The sequence below is a fragment of the Monodelphis domestica genome, chromosome 4, assembly GCF_027887165.1.
Source record: "Monodelphis domestica isolate mMonDom1 chromosome 4, mMonDom1.pri, whole genome shotgun sequence".
Lineage (NCBI taxonomy): Eukaryota > Metazoa > Chordata > Mammalia > Didelphimorphia > Didelphidae > Monodelphis > Monodelphis domestica.
The window spans coordinates 431130806-431147660 of NC_077230.1; the positions used below are offsets into that span (position 1 = coordinate 431130806).

At 55.7% G+C, this 16855-nt stretch overlaps 1 protein-coding gene across 4 annotated transcripts; it reads right to left on the bottom strand.

The window, feature by feature from the left end:
* Positions 1-6: 6 nt before the first annotated feature.
* Positions 7-11357, bottom strand: LOC100028088 (zinc finger protein 569-like). Of its 4 annotated transcripts, none has more exons than XM_016427384.2 (6): positions 11206-11357; positions 10198-10262; positions 9848-9948; positions 9019-9205; positions 8838-8936; positions 7-5994 (listed from the first exon to the last, which is right to left on the bottom strand). In XM_016427384.2, exons 2-6 carry the CDS (start codon positions 10229-10231, stop codon positions 3188-3190), a joined length of 3228 nt encoding a protein of 1075 aa, XP_016282870.1. In that variant the 5' UTR covers positions 10232-10262; positions 11206-11357; the 3' UTR covers positions 7-3187. The 4 variants fall into 4 exon arrangements, with proteins under 4 accessions (XP_016282870.1, XP_016282869.1, XP_016282871.1 ...); XM_016427383.2 differs by having other exon boundaries at positions 11098-11317; XM_016427385.2 differs by lacking the exon at positions 11206-11357 and adding an exon at positions 10455-10588.
* Between the last annotated feature and the right edge of the window lie 5498 nt (positions 11358-16855).

The window sequence follows — 16855 nt, forward strand, 5'->3', positions numbered from 1 at the left end:
ACAAGCTGGTGAAACGAGCTTTAATTGGACAAGTCAGCGAGCAGCCTCGGGCCCACGTGGCGGCCACGCTGCCATTCACCGGCTCACCGGCTCAGTAGTTCACTAAGTAGGTCGTCGTGTGCATCCGGGATGGGAGTCACTAAGCTGAGTTACAGACAAACACGCAGGCTAGCAGGAGGGGGGGAGGGGTCGGGGCATGAGGGGCGGGAGGGAAGGAGCAGGAGCCCACGAGGGGGCGGGGCGGGCGCAGTCGGGGGGCGGTTCCAGCGGGCCACGATGGCTTCCAAGTGCTCCTGGGCCCAGCATGCGAGGGCTGGCCATGCACGGGAACTCCACGGCTGCTGGCCGGCTCCAATGGAAAGGGCTGCCCCGGCCGGGGACTCCTCTGCGCTGGGCCCTCTTGGGGCTCTCCGGACAGAAGCATAGACACGCATGCACGTACATGGTTTATATACCCCCCCCCCCATACATACATATATACACACACGTCAGTGGTTTCCGCCTTGCGCAGTGGAGGCACTATTTAATTCAGACGTGGCAGCGCACGTCCGCCGCCGCCGCACTGACTTCCGCAACTCTGCTGCCACCTGAGGGCAGCTAACGGAATGAGCAGATGCCGGCCAATCTGTCCGGCCTGCATCCCCGAAGGTCTTCGTGTGGGCGTACCAAGATGGCCCGAGGTCGGTCCAGATTCGAGAACCACGTGATCGCCTTCTATGGCTGTTCTTGGACATAATCGCTTCCCTCCGAGTCATTCCTCGCCAGCAGAGCCCAAGCCCTCCCCCCACCCTTAAATTCCCCGCAGTTTAACAAGAACAACCAGCAAACCAGAGGCAGCAAAGAACAGCACACGGAGCCCTGCAGTCGTTGGCCAACAGCTCCGAACACGGAGGAGGAACCCGGTTCCCTCCCAAGTCTCCGCTCCGGCCTCGTCTATGGCTCCATACACAGGCCTCCTGGTTCCTCGGAATACGGATTCGAAGACAACTGAATGCTGCAATTTGCTCCGTTACTCTCCTAACTGATGGGCATTTCCAGTTCCTCAGTCAACTGCAAACTATAAACTGGGGCCTAGTGGATCGAGTGCCAGGCCTGGAATTGGGAGGTCCTGGGTTCAAGTCTGGCCTCGGACACTTCCCAGCTGTGTGACCCTGGGCAAGTCACTTAACCCCCACTGCCTAGCCCTGACCACTCTACTTCCTTAGAACAGATACCCACATATCTATTCTAAGATGAAAAAGGTTAAAACAATATTTTTTAAGTCACTAATAGTTCGAGGAATTCAAATGAAAATAACTCCTCTCACCTTACAGACGCAAACCGGCAAAGTTAATAAAAGACATGCTGGATGGTGGCAACTGGGGGAAGATGGGGGCCCTGAGGCACCTGGGGTGAACCGTGAAGTACTCCAAACTCTGGATTTCCACTTGGAACCATATGAGCAAAGTGGCTAAACTGTCTCCACCTTTGTCACTGCTCGGGCACACAGCCCAAGGAAGCCAAAGCCAGAAACTAAGGATCCGTACATGAAAACAAACTCAGCCGTGCTCTTTGTGCGAGCAAAGCCTGAAGCAGGGTAGTTGCCCCCTCATGGGGGAATGGTGCGACGAACTGTAGAAAATGAGTATGATGGAGTGTTCCGGGCACTGGAAAATGGCGGGCATGAAACAAGTGAAGGAAACAGCACCAGGAGAACACTACACAGTGTGCCAACCACATAAGCGGAACGATCGCTCCAAGTGAGTCAACTGAGCAACAGAAATGCAATGTAGACGGAATGAAACCAAACTTCCTCCCTTCGTGGCGACAAAGGAATGCAGATCTAAGATGTGGTCTAAAGGTCGGTCAGCCGGGGTGTCTCTGGGAACTCTTTCCTGAATTGCTGTTATGATGGAGGCTTGAATGTTGAAGGAGTGGATAGCAAATAGCTGTGACGCGCCAATGAACCAACAAAATATTTCAAAAGATGGAGATTCCCCAAGTCCAAATAACGAAACGGAACTTCAGGAGAGAATACCCTGTAGTCACCCAGGTTACGGTGTTAGCATCCACTTTCTATAGAATTGTTTTTGTCAAGACAGTGTTCTTTTGGGAAGGGTAGAAAATTACTGTGCTGCAAATACAAAAATAGCAAGAAAATGAGGATAATAAAAAGATGTGATGAATATTCGGGTGCCCACTGGCCTTTTCTTCCAATGTCTTCTTGGGGGAACAAAACCGGTGGTGGAAGAGCTAGACCAAAAGGGCTTCATGAAAAGCTCCACAACTTTCCCGATATGATTCCAAGCTGTTTTCCGGAGTACTTGGCCCAAACTATGACTTTGCCCACAGTGCATTAGGTTGCCTGGCTTCCCAGAACTCTTCCAGTATGGATGGCTTGTCATCTTTTAACCATCTTTGCCAACTTGATAGGTGTGATACCTTGTTGTTGTAATTTGTGTTTCTCATTATTAATGAATCTGATTATTTTCCTGCAGTTGTCGAGTTTGTTGTATTTTGAAAATCTTTTGACCGCTTATCTACAGGGAATGAATTTTGAACAATTCGGGGCATTTTTTTTTTGGTCAATCCCTCATTCTGAATATTTTTCAGAATTGTTTGACACAAATGTTCTCTCCTAAATCAAAAGCTTCTTACCTTATTCCAGTTGCAGTGATTTTGTTACTGTAAAATATTTTAATTGTAAACAACTGAAAATGACTAATTTTTCACTCTTGTAGTTTTCTCTGTCCCATACCTGGTTGTGAATTCTCTCCAACCATATTAGTGTTGAGTACTTTCTTTTTCCAGTCATTAATTTTTTTTATACTGAGATCAGTTATCTTTGATATGTCTGACATCCAGAATCCATTGGGTATTGACAAATTTACAAGCTAGAGGGAACCTCCAAGATAAATGGTCAAAGGATATGGACAATCAATTATCATCATTCCACCGCCAAATCATCCTCTCCACTATGGCATAGAAGCAAGCCTTGGTAATGGAAGGAGTGAAGGCTGGCAAGTCATACACCAAGGTGGAGAGCTACAAGCTAAGTCTGCTGAGGCTCAGAGCCAGACTGGCCAAAGCAAATATTAACACACACACACACACATACACACACACACACACACACTCTCACTCTACTTCTGAGTCACAACAGTTGTCCACACTAGCATAGGCAGTACCCAGACTGATGAAGCACTGATTATCTGATGCTTCCTAAGGAGTCAGCTAGTGCTGCTGGGGTTCCTGAATTCATTGCATTTATTAACTTCTCACCAGCATGAATTATCTCTTGTTCATTCATGGGTCTTATCTGGTTGAACGGTTTCCCAAATTCGTCACACCCAAAGGGTTTTTCTCCAATGTGGATTTTCTGATGTTTTCGAAGGCTTCCATAACGGCTGAAAAGTTTCCCACATTCGTTACATCCAAAGGGTTTCTCGCCAGTATGAAGTCTCTGATGATGAAAAAGGGACGATCTGTGGCTGAAGTTTTTCCCACATTCGTTACATTCGAAAGGTTTCTCTCCAGCATGGGTTCTCTGATGTTCGGTGAGGTGTACCTTCTGGCTGAAGGCTCTTCCACACTCAGTGCATTCAAATGGTTTCTCTCCAGCATGAATTCTCTGATGTTTCGTAAGGTTTCCTCTCTGGCTGAAGGACTTCCCACATTCATCACATTTAAAGGGTTTCTCTCCAGTATGAATTCTTTGATGTTTTGTAAGGCTTCCACTCTGGCTGAAGACTTTCCCACATTCATTGCATCCAAAAAGTTTCTCACCTGTATGAATTCTCTGATGATAAAAGAGGGATGTTCGGTGGCTGAAGTTTTTACCACACTGATTACATTCAAGTGGTTTCTCTCCAGCATGAATCCTCTGGTGTTCAGTAAGGTGTCCCCTCTGGCTGAAGGCTTTTCCGCATTCATTACATTCAAAGGGTTTCTCTCCTGTATGAATTCTCTTATGTGTGTTAAGGTGTCCTCTCTGGCTAAAGACCTTCCCACATTCACTGCACTCAAAAGGTTTCTCTCCAGTATGAATTTTCTGATGCACAGTAAGGCTTACCCTCCAGCTAAAGGCTTTCCCACATTCACTGCACTCAAAGGGTTTCTCTCCAGTATGAATCCTCCTGTGTGCATTGAGGTGTGCCCTCTGGCCAAAGACTTTCCCACATTGATTACACTGAAAAAACTTCTCCCCGTTATGGCTTCTCTGATGTAAAGCAAGGCGTGAGTTGTTGCTGAAGGCTTTTCCACATTCATTACACTCAAAGAGTTTCTCTCCAGCATGAATCCTCTGATGTTCAGTGAGGTTTCCACTCTGGCTGAAAGTTCTCCCACATTCATTGCACTCAAAGGGTTTCTCTCCAGTATGAATTCTCTGGTGATAAAAAAGAGATGTTCTATGGCTGAAGTTTTTCCCACATTCAGTACATTCTAGGGGCTTCTCTCCAGCATGAATTCTTCGATGTTCCGTCAGGCATATCCTTTGGCTGAAAGCTCTCCCACATTCATTACACACAAAGGGTTTCTCTCCAGTATGAATTCTTTTATGTGCATTCAAGTGGCCCCTCTGACTGAAGACTTTCCCGCATTCATTACAACCAAAGGGTTTCTCTCCAGTATGAATTCTCTGGTGCACAATAAGGCGTACCCTCCAACTAAAGGCTTTCCCACAGTCATTACACTTAAAGGGTTTTTCTTCTGTATGAGTTCTCTGATGTATAGCCAGACAAGAAGCGTTGGTGAAGTTTTTTCCACATTCATTGCATTCAAAAGGTTTCCCTCCACCATGAATTCTCTGATGTTTAGCAAGGTTTCCCCTCTGGCTAAAGGATTTTCCACATTCATTACACTCAAAAGGTTTCTCACCCGTGTGAATCCTCTGATGTTTAGAGAGGCTTCCACTCCGGCTAAAGACCTTCCCACATTCTTTACACGAAAACGGTTTCTCACCAGTATGAACCCTCTGATGATAAAAAAGGGACGTCCTTTGGCAGAAGCTTTTCTCACATTCAGTGCACTTAAAAGGTTTTTCTCCAGTATGACTCCTCTGGTGTTCGGTAAGGCTTCCCCTCTGGCTGAAGGTCTTTCCACACTGCCGACAATGGAAAGGCTTGTCTCCGGCATGAATTCTCTGATGTTCGATAAGGCTGCCCCTCCGAATGAAGGCTTTCCCACATTCGTTACACTTGAAGGGTTTCTCTCCAGAGTGAATTTTTTGATGTACTGTCAGGTTTCCCCTCCTGCTAAAAGCTTTCCCACATTCATTACACTGGAAGGGCTTCTCTCCGGTGTGAATTCTTTGATGTTTGGTAAAGTTGCCCTTATGATTGAAGGACTTCCCACATTCAGTGCAGTGAAAGAGCTTCTCTCCTGCAGGTGTTCTTTTGCGTTCATTAAAATAGGGTCTTTGACTGAAGCCTTCTCCACATCCATTGTATTCAAAGGATTCCTCTCCAGTATTCATTATGGGATGATAAATAAGGGGTGTCCCTGGGTTGAAAGTTTTCCCAAATTCATTATATTCATAGGGTTTGTTCCCAGGATTTACAGCCTGGAACTGGAAAAGATCTGGGGGGTAATCGAAGGGCTTCTTCCACTTATTGTACTTACAATGTTTATTCTCTAAGGACATTCCATTATATAAAATCAGATCTGAAAACTGATCAAAGCTGTTGCCCAGAGGATCATATTTAAAAAGATTTTGTCCTGAAGGAACTCTCTGTTGGGGAACAAAGATGGACCCCAGGTCAAAATCTCTCCCAAATGCATTACTCCCAGGGATATTCATCTCCTCAAAATGTTTCACATTAACGGTTTCGAGCTGACTATACTGATTCTCAGAGGCCTTCTGCCTCTCTAACATCATTTCATACTCCCAATCTTCTCCCATCTTAGCCTCCCAGAAACCCTCTTTAGGGAGTTTCTCATCAGCTGTTTCCATACAAATGATGTGCTGCGGAATTGGGTCCAAGGCTTCGCACTTAATCTCCTGAGCGAGGGAATCTGAAAGAAACACAGAAGGGTCAAATATTCCCATTCTCTGCGAGGGGAGAAAATGCTCGATTCCGTGTCCTCCATTATGGAGAAGGTCAGGCATCCAGAAAAGGGAGGAAAAACACAATTCAATTTGATTCAGAAGCCCTCACCCAACATGGGCGGGGGGGGGGGAGGGGGGGTCAACAGAAGCTGCTTCCAGGAAGCAGCCCTGCCCCACCCCCTTCTGCCCCACCCCCCTCTTCACTTAGCCCTGCTGCCAGGCTCAAGCCTGACTCAGAGGGGTGAAAATTCAGAAAAAGATCCAACCCACAGTGGGCTCAGCCATTCTGGGTGGGCTCCAGGGGGTTCTCTGGACCTCAGGGACCCCTGGGGTACAAGGTGGCTGCTCTCACTGGCCCCATTCAACAGATCAACGAAGCTCCCACAGAGGGCTCCTCGGCTCCTCCCAACACCCTGGGGAGGGAGGTCCAGCGATGCGTGTCCAGAGCTGGCCTTCCCGACTGACTGCCGGCTGCCCCCGGTTCCAACCGTCTATCTCAGAAAACCTTCTTGGACCCATTTCTGGATGCACCAGAGAAGTCTCAGGACCAGGGCCTGCATCTGCATTGGGGGAATGGCCTTGTCCCAGGAGTGGGTTTTACATCAGCAGGGATATTCTGTAGGGCTGAGAGCCTCAGGAAAGGCACAGACTGACAGTCATGCAGTCAGACCACAAACATCTCCTGAGATCCTATTACACGCTGGGCGCCGTTAGCTGCGAGCTTTCCCTGGGGGAGCCCATGGGGGGCAGTGGCCCTTGTTCCCCTGGTCAGGGAACTCGGTATTTCCTGGGGCTCCAAAGTGAAGAAGAGCTGGAGGTCCAAATAGGTCAGGGAGATCCAGGATCTGGAGCCCCTTGAAGATGGGAATGAAGCCTGAGCAAGGACACCAGGGAAGAAGAAGCCTTGTAATTCCGGGGAGGGGGGGGGGTAGGAAGAGGGGGAGAAGAAGGGAGGGGGGAGAGAGAGGGAGGAAGACGAAGAGGAGGGAGTCCAGGATCTCTGTCAGGAGCTGTGGGGAGGAGGAGGAGGAGGAGGAGGAAGAGGGGCAGAGGAAGGGAGGGGGGAGAGAGAGGGAGGAAGAGCTGTTCTTGGAGACAGATCAGAAAACTGAGGCCAGCAGAGGTGATTCAATGATTTGCATAGGGTCTCCTGGTCCCATTGGTGACATGGATGTCCTGGGTCAGGGTGGATGGCAGGGCCTCACAGGACCTCAATGACCCCCAAAGTGCTCCAGAGATGGTCACTGTGCTCCCCCACCCCCACCCCTTGTTGGGATCCCGATCAAAACCACTGAGCTCCCTGTGCCAGACCCCAGCTGTGGTCCGCGTCACGCCGTACTCCACAATCTGTGATCTGGGCAGCAGGAATTCCCCTCCCACATTCTCCTCAGCAGGCACTACCCTTCCACGCCCTTGGTGGGCACTACCCTATCCAAGCCCCCTCGGCGGGCACCACCCTTCATGCCCTTGGTGGGCACTACACTTTCTAAGGCCTCCTCAGTGGGCACTACCCTTCCACACGCTCAGCGGGCACTACCCTTCATGCCCTTGGTGGGCACTACCCTATCCAAGCCCTCCTTGGCGGGCACTACCCTTCCACACGCTCGGTGAGCACTATACTTTCATGCCCTCGGCGGGCATTACCCTTCCACAGGCTTGGTAGGCACTACCCTTACATACGCTCAGCGGGCACTACCCTTCATGCCCTCGGTGGGCACTACCCTATCCAAGCCTTCCTCGGCAGGCACTACCCTAAGCCCTCCTCGGCGGGCACTACCCTTCCACGCCCTCCTCGGCGGGCACTACCCTTCCACGCCCTCCTCGGCGGGCACTACCCTTCCACGCCCTCCTCGGCGGGCACTACCCTTCCACGCCCTCCTCGGCGGGCACTACCCTTTCTAAGCCCTCCTCGGTGGGCACTACCCTTCCACGCCCTCCTCGGCGGGCACTACCCTTCCACGCCCTCCTCGGCGGGCACTACCCTTCCATGCCCTCCTCGGCGGGCACTACCCTTTCTAAGCCCTCCTCGGCGGGCACTACCCTTTCTAAGCCCTCCTTGGTGGGCACTACCCTTCCACGCCCTCCTCGGCGGGCACTACCCTTCCATGCCCTCCTCGGCGGGCACTACCCTTTCTAAGCCCTCCTCGGCGGGCACTACCCTTTTTAAGCCCTCCTCGGTGGGCACTACCCTTCCACGCCCTCCTCGGCGGGCACTACCCTTCCATGCCCTCCTCGGCGGGCACTACCCTTTCTAAGCCCTCCTCGGCGGGCACTACCCTTCCACGCCCTCCTCGGCGGGCACTACCCTATCCAAGCCCTCCTCGGTGGGCCCTGCCCTTCATGCCCTCCTCGGCGGGCACTACCCTCTTGACCAGCTCCTCAGCTATCCCTTGGTCGGTCCCCAAGCGGGTACCAGAATGAGCCTGCAGAGAGCGCCAGGCACGGGGGGGGCAAGGGGGACCCCAATAACCCGAGGGTGCTGAGGGCGAGATCCGTGACCTCTGGGAAGTGCCAGGGCTCGGAGGCAAGAAGCCTCGGGACGCTCCCCTTCCCCCAGCCAGCCCCACCTCCTGCCCATGCCCGGCGAGGGCTCCACGAGGGCCACACACGGGGCGGCTCGGGGCACAGAGTTCGATTCCAGCCTCGGAGGCTCCCCCCGGTGACGCGACCCTGAACCCCAAATGTCCGCCAGGCGCTCCCGCCCGCTCTCCGCAAGGCCTCAGAGAGGACCGGTCCCCGCGGCGGAGCCTCTGCGTCCGGAGGGCAGCCTGGAGGCGGCGTGAAAGTCCCCGGTCTCGCGGGCACTCACCTGGGCAGGCGCCGGCGAAGAACTCCGGCTGCTCCGGGAACGAAGGCGCCTCGCCCCGCTCGAGCTGGCACACGACGTCGGGCTTGGCCACGGGGAGCCCTGCCGGGAGAGAGGAGCCGCCTGAGCGCCCGCCGCCCCGGCCCGCGCGCTGCCCGCCCCGGCCCGCGCCCGCCGGCCTCACCCAGGAAGAGCAGGTTCTCGTAGTTCTCCAGCATCACGTCCCGGTAGAGCGCCCGCTGCGCCGGGTCCAGCTGCGCCCACTCCTCGGGGGTGAAGTCCACCGACACGTCCCTGAAGGTCAGCGGCTCCGCCATGACGGGCGCCCGCGACACCCAGCGCCCGTCGGGCCCGAGGCAGCTGGGGGCGACCTGAGGGCACAGAGAGGCGGCTCGGCCGGGCCCGACGCGGGCCCCGCCGTGCCAGGGCCTGCCGTGAGGAGCCGCAGGCCTGAGGAAGACCTTGGGGGGAGGGCGCCGGAGGACCCCGGACGGGCGGGCACCGGGCGCAGCAAGCCCCCAGGTGAGGGAGTCGTGGAAGGCGATGATGGGGGGCGCCGGGGCCGGGGAGGCTGCACGAGGCTCCCCCTCGGAGAGGTCCTCCCAGATGACCCCAGCGGGCACAAAGACCTCCTCCAGGAAGCCTTCCCGGGCTTACACTGGCAGGGCCCCCCCCAGAGGCCGAAGACCAGAGCCGGAGGCCACGACCACCTGGTGACTCGGTTTCTCCACCTGGGATGTCCCCCTACTGAGGAAGCCATTGATGCCCAGTTCCGGAGGGAGGGAGGGTAACGCCTGCAGCTCCCCAGGGTCTGCCTGCCGGGGAAACTGAGGCAGAGCCAGGCGACTCCCCGCCCCCACACAAAGTGCTGGCAGGCCCCTAGGAATGGCGCCCAGAAGGGACTCCAGAAGGGGCGGGGCCGGCCTGGACGGGCCACGCCCACTGAGGACCCAGAAGCAGGAGGCTCTGGGCAGAGGGGGGAGGGGCAACAGGGGGGGTCTGGGGCATCTGACCTGGAGGACAGCCGCCAGCAGCCCGGGGGGCTTGGTGTCCTCGGAGCCCCTCCCCGCGCCGCTCCTCTCTGGCCATGACATCATGTCTTCGAAAGGCGGGGCTGGGGAAGGAAGGCGGAGCCCGTGAGGGGGAGGGGAGGGGCACTCCTCTCCCCGCCCCTCCCCCACACAGCCTTCCCACCTCCTGCAGGTCCAAGCCGGCACTGTCGTCCGCCCCCTCCCCCGACTGGGGACCCCCGCAGGAGGCCCAGGAGAAGATGCGCCTCTCCGACCCCCCCAGAAGTCTCTCCGCCTCGGAGGAGGCCATGCCGGGCCCGCGGCCTCCCCCTCCCCCAGGCCGCTCTGCTCACCTCGGGCCGCCAGCCCGGGGGCCGAGGCCTCCATGGTCTTCCTAGAAGGGCCTCCCCGCCTCCAGCTGCGGACAGCAGGGGGAAAAGGTCAAGTACGAGCGAGCCGGAGCCCTAATGGACCCCAAGAGGCCGCCGGCGGGGGTCCCACAGGGGTAGGGCCTGGCGGGGCGCCCCGATCTCAAGTGACAACCCCCCCACCCTCCACGAGCCGCCGCGGGCGGGGGGCAAAGATCCGGAGGGGGCGGGGCCCCTGAGACCTGGGTCGGGGGCCCCGGCGGGAGGTCGCGGGGGCGGGGCCCGGCGGGGAGGGGTGGGGAGGGGGTGCCAAGGACTGGGGCGGCCACAGCCCGCGGCCTCAGCTCCTTCCAAAGCGACTCCCCGCCCCCACCCCCCGCAACCCCACTGGGCCTGCGCACAGTCATCCACCGGACCACCATTCCCACCGTGCACCGCGACAGCTATCGTCTCAGAAGAACAAAGGCCTGAGACCCGCGGGGAGAACTGCACCTGCGCACTGTAGCAACTGGAACTACATTTCCCAGAATGCCGAGCACAACCCTGAGCCGCGACCACACTTAGGGGACAAAAGCCCTAGGGCGGCGCCCGGGGCCAAATGGGCATGCGCAAAGTCAAACCATGCCTCCCTTCCCCCACCCTAACTACACTTCCCAGGGTACCACGAAGCGACGCTCCTAGCGTCGCTCAGAGGACAAGAGCCCTAAAGCGATTGGGGGGGGGAGGGGATGGCTAGACTGCGCCTGCGCGGACTAGTGTTTCCAACTACATTTCCCAAGATGCCGCAGACATCCCCACCCCTCCCCCGCCCCCGCGCCGCTACCAGAAGCCCCGCCCGAGAAGCCCACTCCCCGCCTCGGGCCGGGCCGCGCTTGGAACCCGAACCTGAAGGTGGCCCTCCCCCTTCTGCTGGGTCCGTGCGAGAAGCAGCGAACGAGGGTCCCCGACTCGCTCTCCGTCCCGTTCTTTCCCGTCCCTCCGGTCGTCACTCACCCGCCGCTCTGCCCGCTCGCCCGCCCGCAACGAAACAGCAACACTGGCCCGCGGCGCTCTGCGCCTGCGCGCCACGCTCGGCCTGGAACTACCCTTCCCAGCGGGTAGCTCGAGCTGATCTGAACTGACTTGCAAGCCAGCGGTGCCCAGGACTGCGCGAGGGAATGCTGGGAAATGGAGTCCCGGGGTCCGCAGAGTCCCGGGAGCGGAGCAGCGCGCCCCGCTGCGGTCGGGCGGAGGAGGCGCAGGTCTCTGGCCAGACGCCCTTTCCTTCTGTTTTACTGGGATGGCAGGGTTGGGTGACATCCAAACAAAAGTCATCCACGAAGAGGCCCCTCGTGAAAGAGGGTAGTGAAGGGCCTTGGGGGAGGGACTTCCAGCCTCCTGGGGCAGGGAGGGCCTGAGGCTAGATTTGAACTCTTGTCTGCAGCTAATTTGTGGGAGACACCCAAGTAGCCAATAGGGGAGCTGCGGGTCACCCCAAAGGAGGAGGGATCCCGGTGTACCGACTTCTCGTGCCACTGGACCCAGGCTTCCAACGCCCCACCGACTCTTCCACTTAAATCTCCCTCACGCAGCCTCGGGAGAGACTGCTACTACTGGGCTGGGTGGACCCGAGTTCAAGTGCAGCTTCACCCTTCCTAGCCCAGTGGCCCTGGCCAAGCCACTTACCCTCTCGTTTGCCTTAATTCCCTGGAGCCACCGGCAGAGTCTGCCCATCTTGGCTTTCCTTCACGGTCCATGTGGAGCCCCGCGTGCGTGTGCCCTTCCCTCCTCTGAGCAGGCTAAAGGAGAGTTTCCGGCTCCTTGTGTGGCTCTCTCCAGCCTTCCTCCCCTCAGGAGGAGGAGGAGGAGGCACGGAGACCTTGGCCACTTACCTTCCCCTCCTGTCTCCATGAGGCGGTCAGAATGGAAGCCTCAGGGGCAGCTGGGTGGCCCAGAGACGGGAGGTCCTGGGTTCAAATCTCAGCTCAGACACTGCCCGGGCACTTCCGGTCACCCCCCTCGCCCAGCCCTTACTGCTTGTCGGCCTTGGAGCCAAGCCTCGCTATGGATTCTAAGGGGGAAGGGGAAGACTTTATACTGGGGGAGGCCAACCAGGCAGGGCACTGGATGCGAGGTGGCCTCGCACCCTGTGTCTCCTCTGGCAGGGCTTATCGTGCTTGCCCAGAGCCCAGGACTGCTCTGAGCGTGCCCTAGGGTTCTCTCCGTGTGTGTGTCTGTGCCCAACTCAAGGCCCCAGGACGGAGATGGCACCAGAGGAGCCCGCCGGCACATGCCTGCACCTCAACCTCCCTCAGGGGACATCCAAGACTCTCTCTCCCTCCCTCTGTCTCTGTCTCTCTCTCTGTCTCTGTCGTCTTCCTCTCTTCTCCCTTCTCCCTCCCCCCTCTCCATGTCTCTCTCTGTGTCTCCATCTCCCTCCCTCTGTCTCTGTCTTTCAACTCAGCCACAAAGCACTCCCTTGGGCTGAGAGCAGGGACTGGTCAGACAGCAGTCCAGGCCAGTGCCAGGGCAGGGGCTCCACTTCTCGGTCCCGACCCTCCCCTGGACAAGAGGTTCAAGACATCCGTTCCATCTCCTTTAAGTTTCATAGTGGTATGTGTACGCCGCAGAGGGGCCCCTCAGAACTGGGTCTCTGCGTGTGTCCATTGCCGCCTTCCTGGGTGCCCCATGGCCCAGTGGGCTGTGAACTTTAGATTATTCCACCCCGCTTAGTCTAACAAAATCAGGAATGTCTACACCCCTACTGAAGGATTAAGTGTTGAGAAGGACGGCCTATGACAGATGTGTGCTAGCAAATGACAAATCAGAAACAACTGCAGACCCCTGGGCTGTCCTAAGTCAAGCTTAAGCTCCCATTGGTACTGTGAGATGCAGGAAAGTGATGTAAAAAATGGTCTATATATTTCGCATCCCTTCCTCCCTCCGGCCTCTTTGACAGCAGAGAGGTGACTGGCAGCAGCGTGCTGAGCGTTTCGGCATCTTGGCGTGGCGGTTGCTATTGTCCAGTTTGGCGGCGAGTTTTCCTTGATGCCCTACTGGAGGAAGCTGAATAGCCTAGTTCAGGTGAGGCATCTTACTGAGCTCTATCAGAGTTTAGGCTGATTCTTTCTCCTTTACCTTCCAACACTATCCTCTTAGAAAGCCTCAAATCTTCTTCAAAGACCTTGTGGCAGAGGCGGGAGAAATCCTACACTCTTTCCCTCTCTTCTCCTTGATTTCTTCCCTCTATATTAATTAAACCATCATAAATTTCCAACTGACTTGGGTATTTTATTTGGGATTTTCTCTGGTGGCCAAATTAATTTAGATTAAGTCACAACCCTAAAATTATACTTATAGGGCTGTACTTTGGTGGTCCCAAGGGAGGCCTTGGGGAGCAGGGCCAGGGCTGGCAGTTCTGCAGTGCTGCTATGTGCTGAGTGTGTTTTAGGGTTGCCTCTCATGCTCACAGTAGCCCAGGGAGGCATGTGCTATGATGATGCCCATTTTCCATGGAGGAAGCTGAGGCCAATACCACTTGAGTGACTTGCCCAGGGCTACATCACCAGTGAGTATCAAAGGCTGGATCTGAACTTGGGTCTTCCGGACTGTGGGCCCAGGCATTTGGCCCAGGGCTACACCACCTGCTTGGCTCTGGGCAGTGGGGCTCCCCAAGGTGGCCCACTGGCCCAGGACTAAATGCAGTTGTTTATTTCTTGAGGCTTCCAAGGAGCAGCTGCTTCCCTGAATCCTCCCGGTACTTCTTAGAGTCCCCAGAGCCAGGCAAACCCAGAGGGAACGGCACGGCCCATCCTCATGGATCCCTGGGGGCTTCTGTGGGCTCTGGGTAGTCACAGGTCCAGGAGTCTCCCCCATCTGGGGAAGCATGAGGCCTTTCCTGTGCTCAGAAGTCAGCTGACCTGAAGAACTGCTCCCTTGTAGTCCCTTGGCCCTGTTTGACAATAGTTCTCAATGCCACCAGCCTGGCTCGCCCATATGTGGGATCCAGCGCTAAAGCTGAGGGGGCTCCTGGCCCCGATTTGCTCAATGGAGGTGCTTGGAAGCTTGAACCTTGGCTTTCTCAGTCATTTCATCTTCTGCCCAACACACATGATCTGCCATTAAACTATTTTGTGTTCCCCCTGGCAAGTTTGTATTCTTTAGACCAGCAATGATGAACCTTTTAGAGATGGAGTGCCAGGCCCTGCCCCACCCCAGAGACCATGGACGGTGCCCCCCCCCCTTAACCGACACTTCCATTGACAATTGGGCAGAGGGACAGGGGATGAGAGAAATGTCATCAGATGGGGTGGGGAGAGGGAGGGGGCAGTTCTGGGGGAGAGCACTCTGCGTGCCATCTTTGGTGCCTGTGCCATAGGTTTGCCATCACAATCTCTGGCAGATAGCTCTCCTTTTGGCACAGGGGGCACCCTGGACATAGGGGAGTCCCCTGGGTCACTTTCTGGGGCGTGGCCCAATCAGACCCTTGTCTGGCTTCACGTGGTCAGCTACAAAGCTGAGGAAAGCATTGGGATCCGTTCCAGACCTCCTCCTCCAGAGAGAGCTTGTTCCCCGCTCTCTCGGGGATGGGGTGGGGGGAGTCAGGGGCTCTTCCCAAAGCCTGGAAGGTTCCGATCCATTAGGATCCTTGGAAATGCTTTCCCCGTGGCTTCTGCCCAAGAAGAGCCTTGGGTATGTTTCACCAGGAAGCGTGTCGGATGGTCCATTCTCCTCCCCAGAGCCCCTTTGCCGTGGCCTGGCCCCCTCAGAGCTCCAGCGGGCTGCCTGCTCTCTGCTCTGCCTTGTCCGCTCTCACTCTTTCTGAAGGGGGTCATTGGGCTTCAGCTGCTTCAGGCCTATCTTCCCACAATCCTCCACTGATCCATTGTAGACTTCCACACCCTAAATGCAGGCTTCAGCTGCCCCTTTGCTTGTGCCACAAATGAGGAAATGGAGGCCAACAGGGCAAAGTGACTCGCCCAGGGGCACCTGGAGCCCAGCCAGGAGCTCAGGAAGGCCGGTCTTCTGGGCTTCATCCAGCATTCCTCCTGGCTTCCCCTGGGGACACCACTGACCCCTGATGGGGAAGGTGGCCACACTGCTGAAGAGGAGAAGGTCCTTCCAGACCCGTCCTGCTGGCTCCTTGCCTTCCCCTTCACGTCAGGGCAATGACGGGGCAGGAGAGGAGGAGGCTTGGGAGGCCTTCCTAGGCCCCGGCTCAGCCACCCCGCTCTCCCCTTGAACCCAGCCCCCATCTGGAGTGGCCAACTCTCGGAGAGGCCTCCCCACACCACTGACCGGGCTGCCCGTCCCAGGCCATCTCTTCTCCAGAGAGCTCTGCCCACGTCGTCAATGTGGGATGGGCTAGAGAGCCTCGGACCCCATCCCCACCCCAGGTTCAAGTCCTTCCCCGGGCTCTTACTGTGGGCCTTGTGCCCAGGCCATAGGCAAAGCCAGAATCCGGGGAACGAAGGGAACCCCCCTCCCCAGGACCCTGTCCTGGCGTCGTGTCTGTCTCATGACAGCTTTCTGTCCCAGGACAGCGACCTGGACGAGAGGGCACGAGTAAGAGGCTCAAGACCTGGAAATACTCGCCCCGTTCCCGGGCCGGACGCGGAGGTCAGGCCAGGCTGAGAGGCTCGACCAGGCTTCCTCTCTGTCCATCTGCCGCCTCTGCCAAGCAGACTGGAGGGCAAACGGAGGGCCAGGATGGCCCTTCACCCAGTTGCTCCGCTGTGTGATATGGAAATCACTTTAAAAGACTGATATATACTAATTTAAGGTCGCCAAGGAATTCAGCTATGTGATTCCTAAATGAAAACTCAAGTCAGCAGTCAACCTTTTATGGAGTTTAATTACAAACAGGAGGAAGAAAGGTATTAGAGAGAGAGAGAGAGAGAGGGAAAGAGAAGGGAATAGGGCTTAAATACAAACTCTGCTTAGGTTGGGCCAAAGGCCCAAGGCCTTGGATAGCCGAGGCAAAGAAAAGAGATCAGTCCCTATCACTCATGTAACCAAAATGGAGAAACAGTCTCAGGGCCTTCACTCCAAGCACCAGGCACCAACGACCTCCTCTCCTCCACACAGGAAGTCCCCAGACTCCTCAGCTGTCCTCTAACTCACTTCCTGTGTCTCCCCTGTGCCAATGATGGCTCTAGCTTCACCCAGGACTGCCCAGAGGACTGTCCCCTTTGCACATGTTTGTTGAAGGTCATATTCTCAAATAATTAAATCTTGAGCTTTGCTGCAGCCCTCCCTAAATCCTGTTACACTGAGTAGGGTGGAGATTATAGTTTCCAAGACCTGATTCTGTCATTCCAAGTATCTCTATTAATATTGATCAGGAAATAACCAAATCCCATATCCTCTAAAGAATGGTTTGAACAGGGTTGAGTAGTTTTGAAATTCACAATCCCCCCCTGAGGCCCAAGGAAGGCTAACCTCTCTGATGGGTCTTGTAAACATACTAGCTATGAAATTACAATAGTTAGAGATAAAGGAAAAATAGGAGAGATAGAGAGAGACAGCAAAACCAATGTTTTGCTGGGCACATTGACAAAAGCCAATTAGGGGGCAGTCCCCTTTGGCAGAAGAGTGTACATTCAAAATAAATTCAATCAACCTTCAGTTCAAGCAACCACACCCCAAGGTTCATTCTTGATCT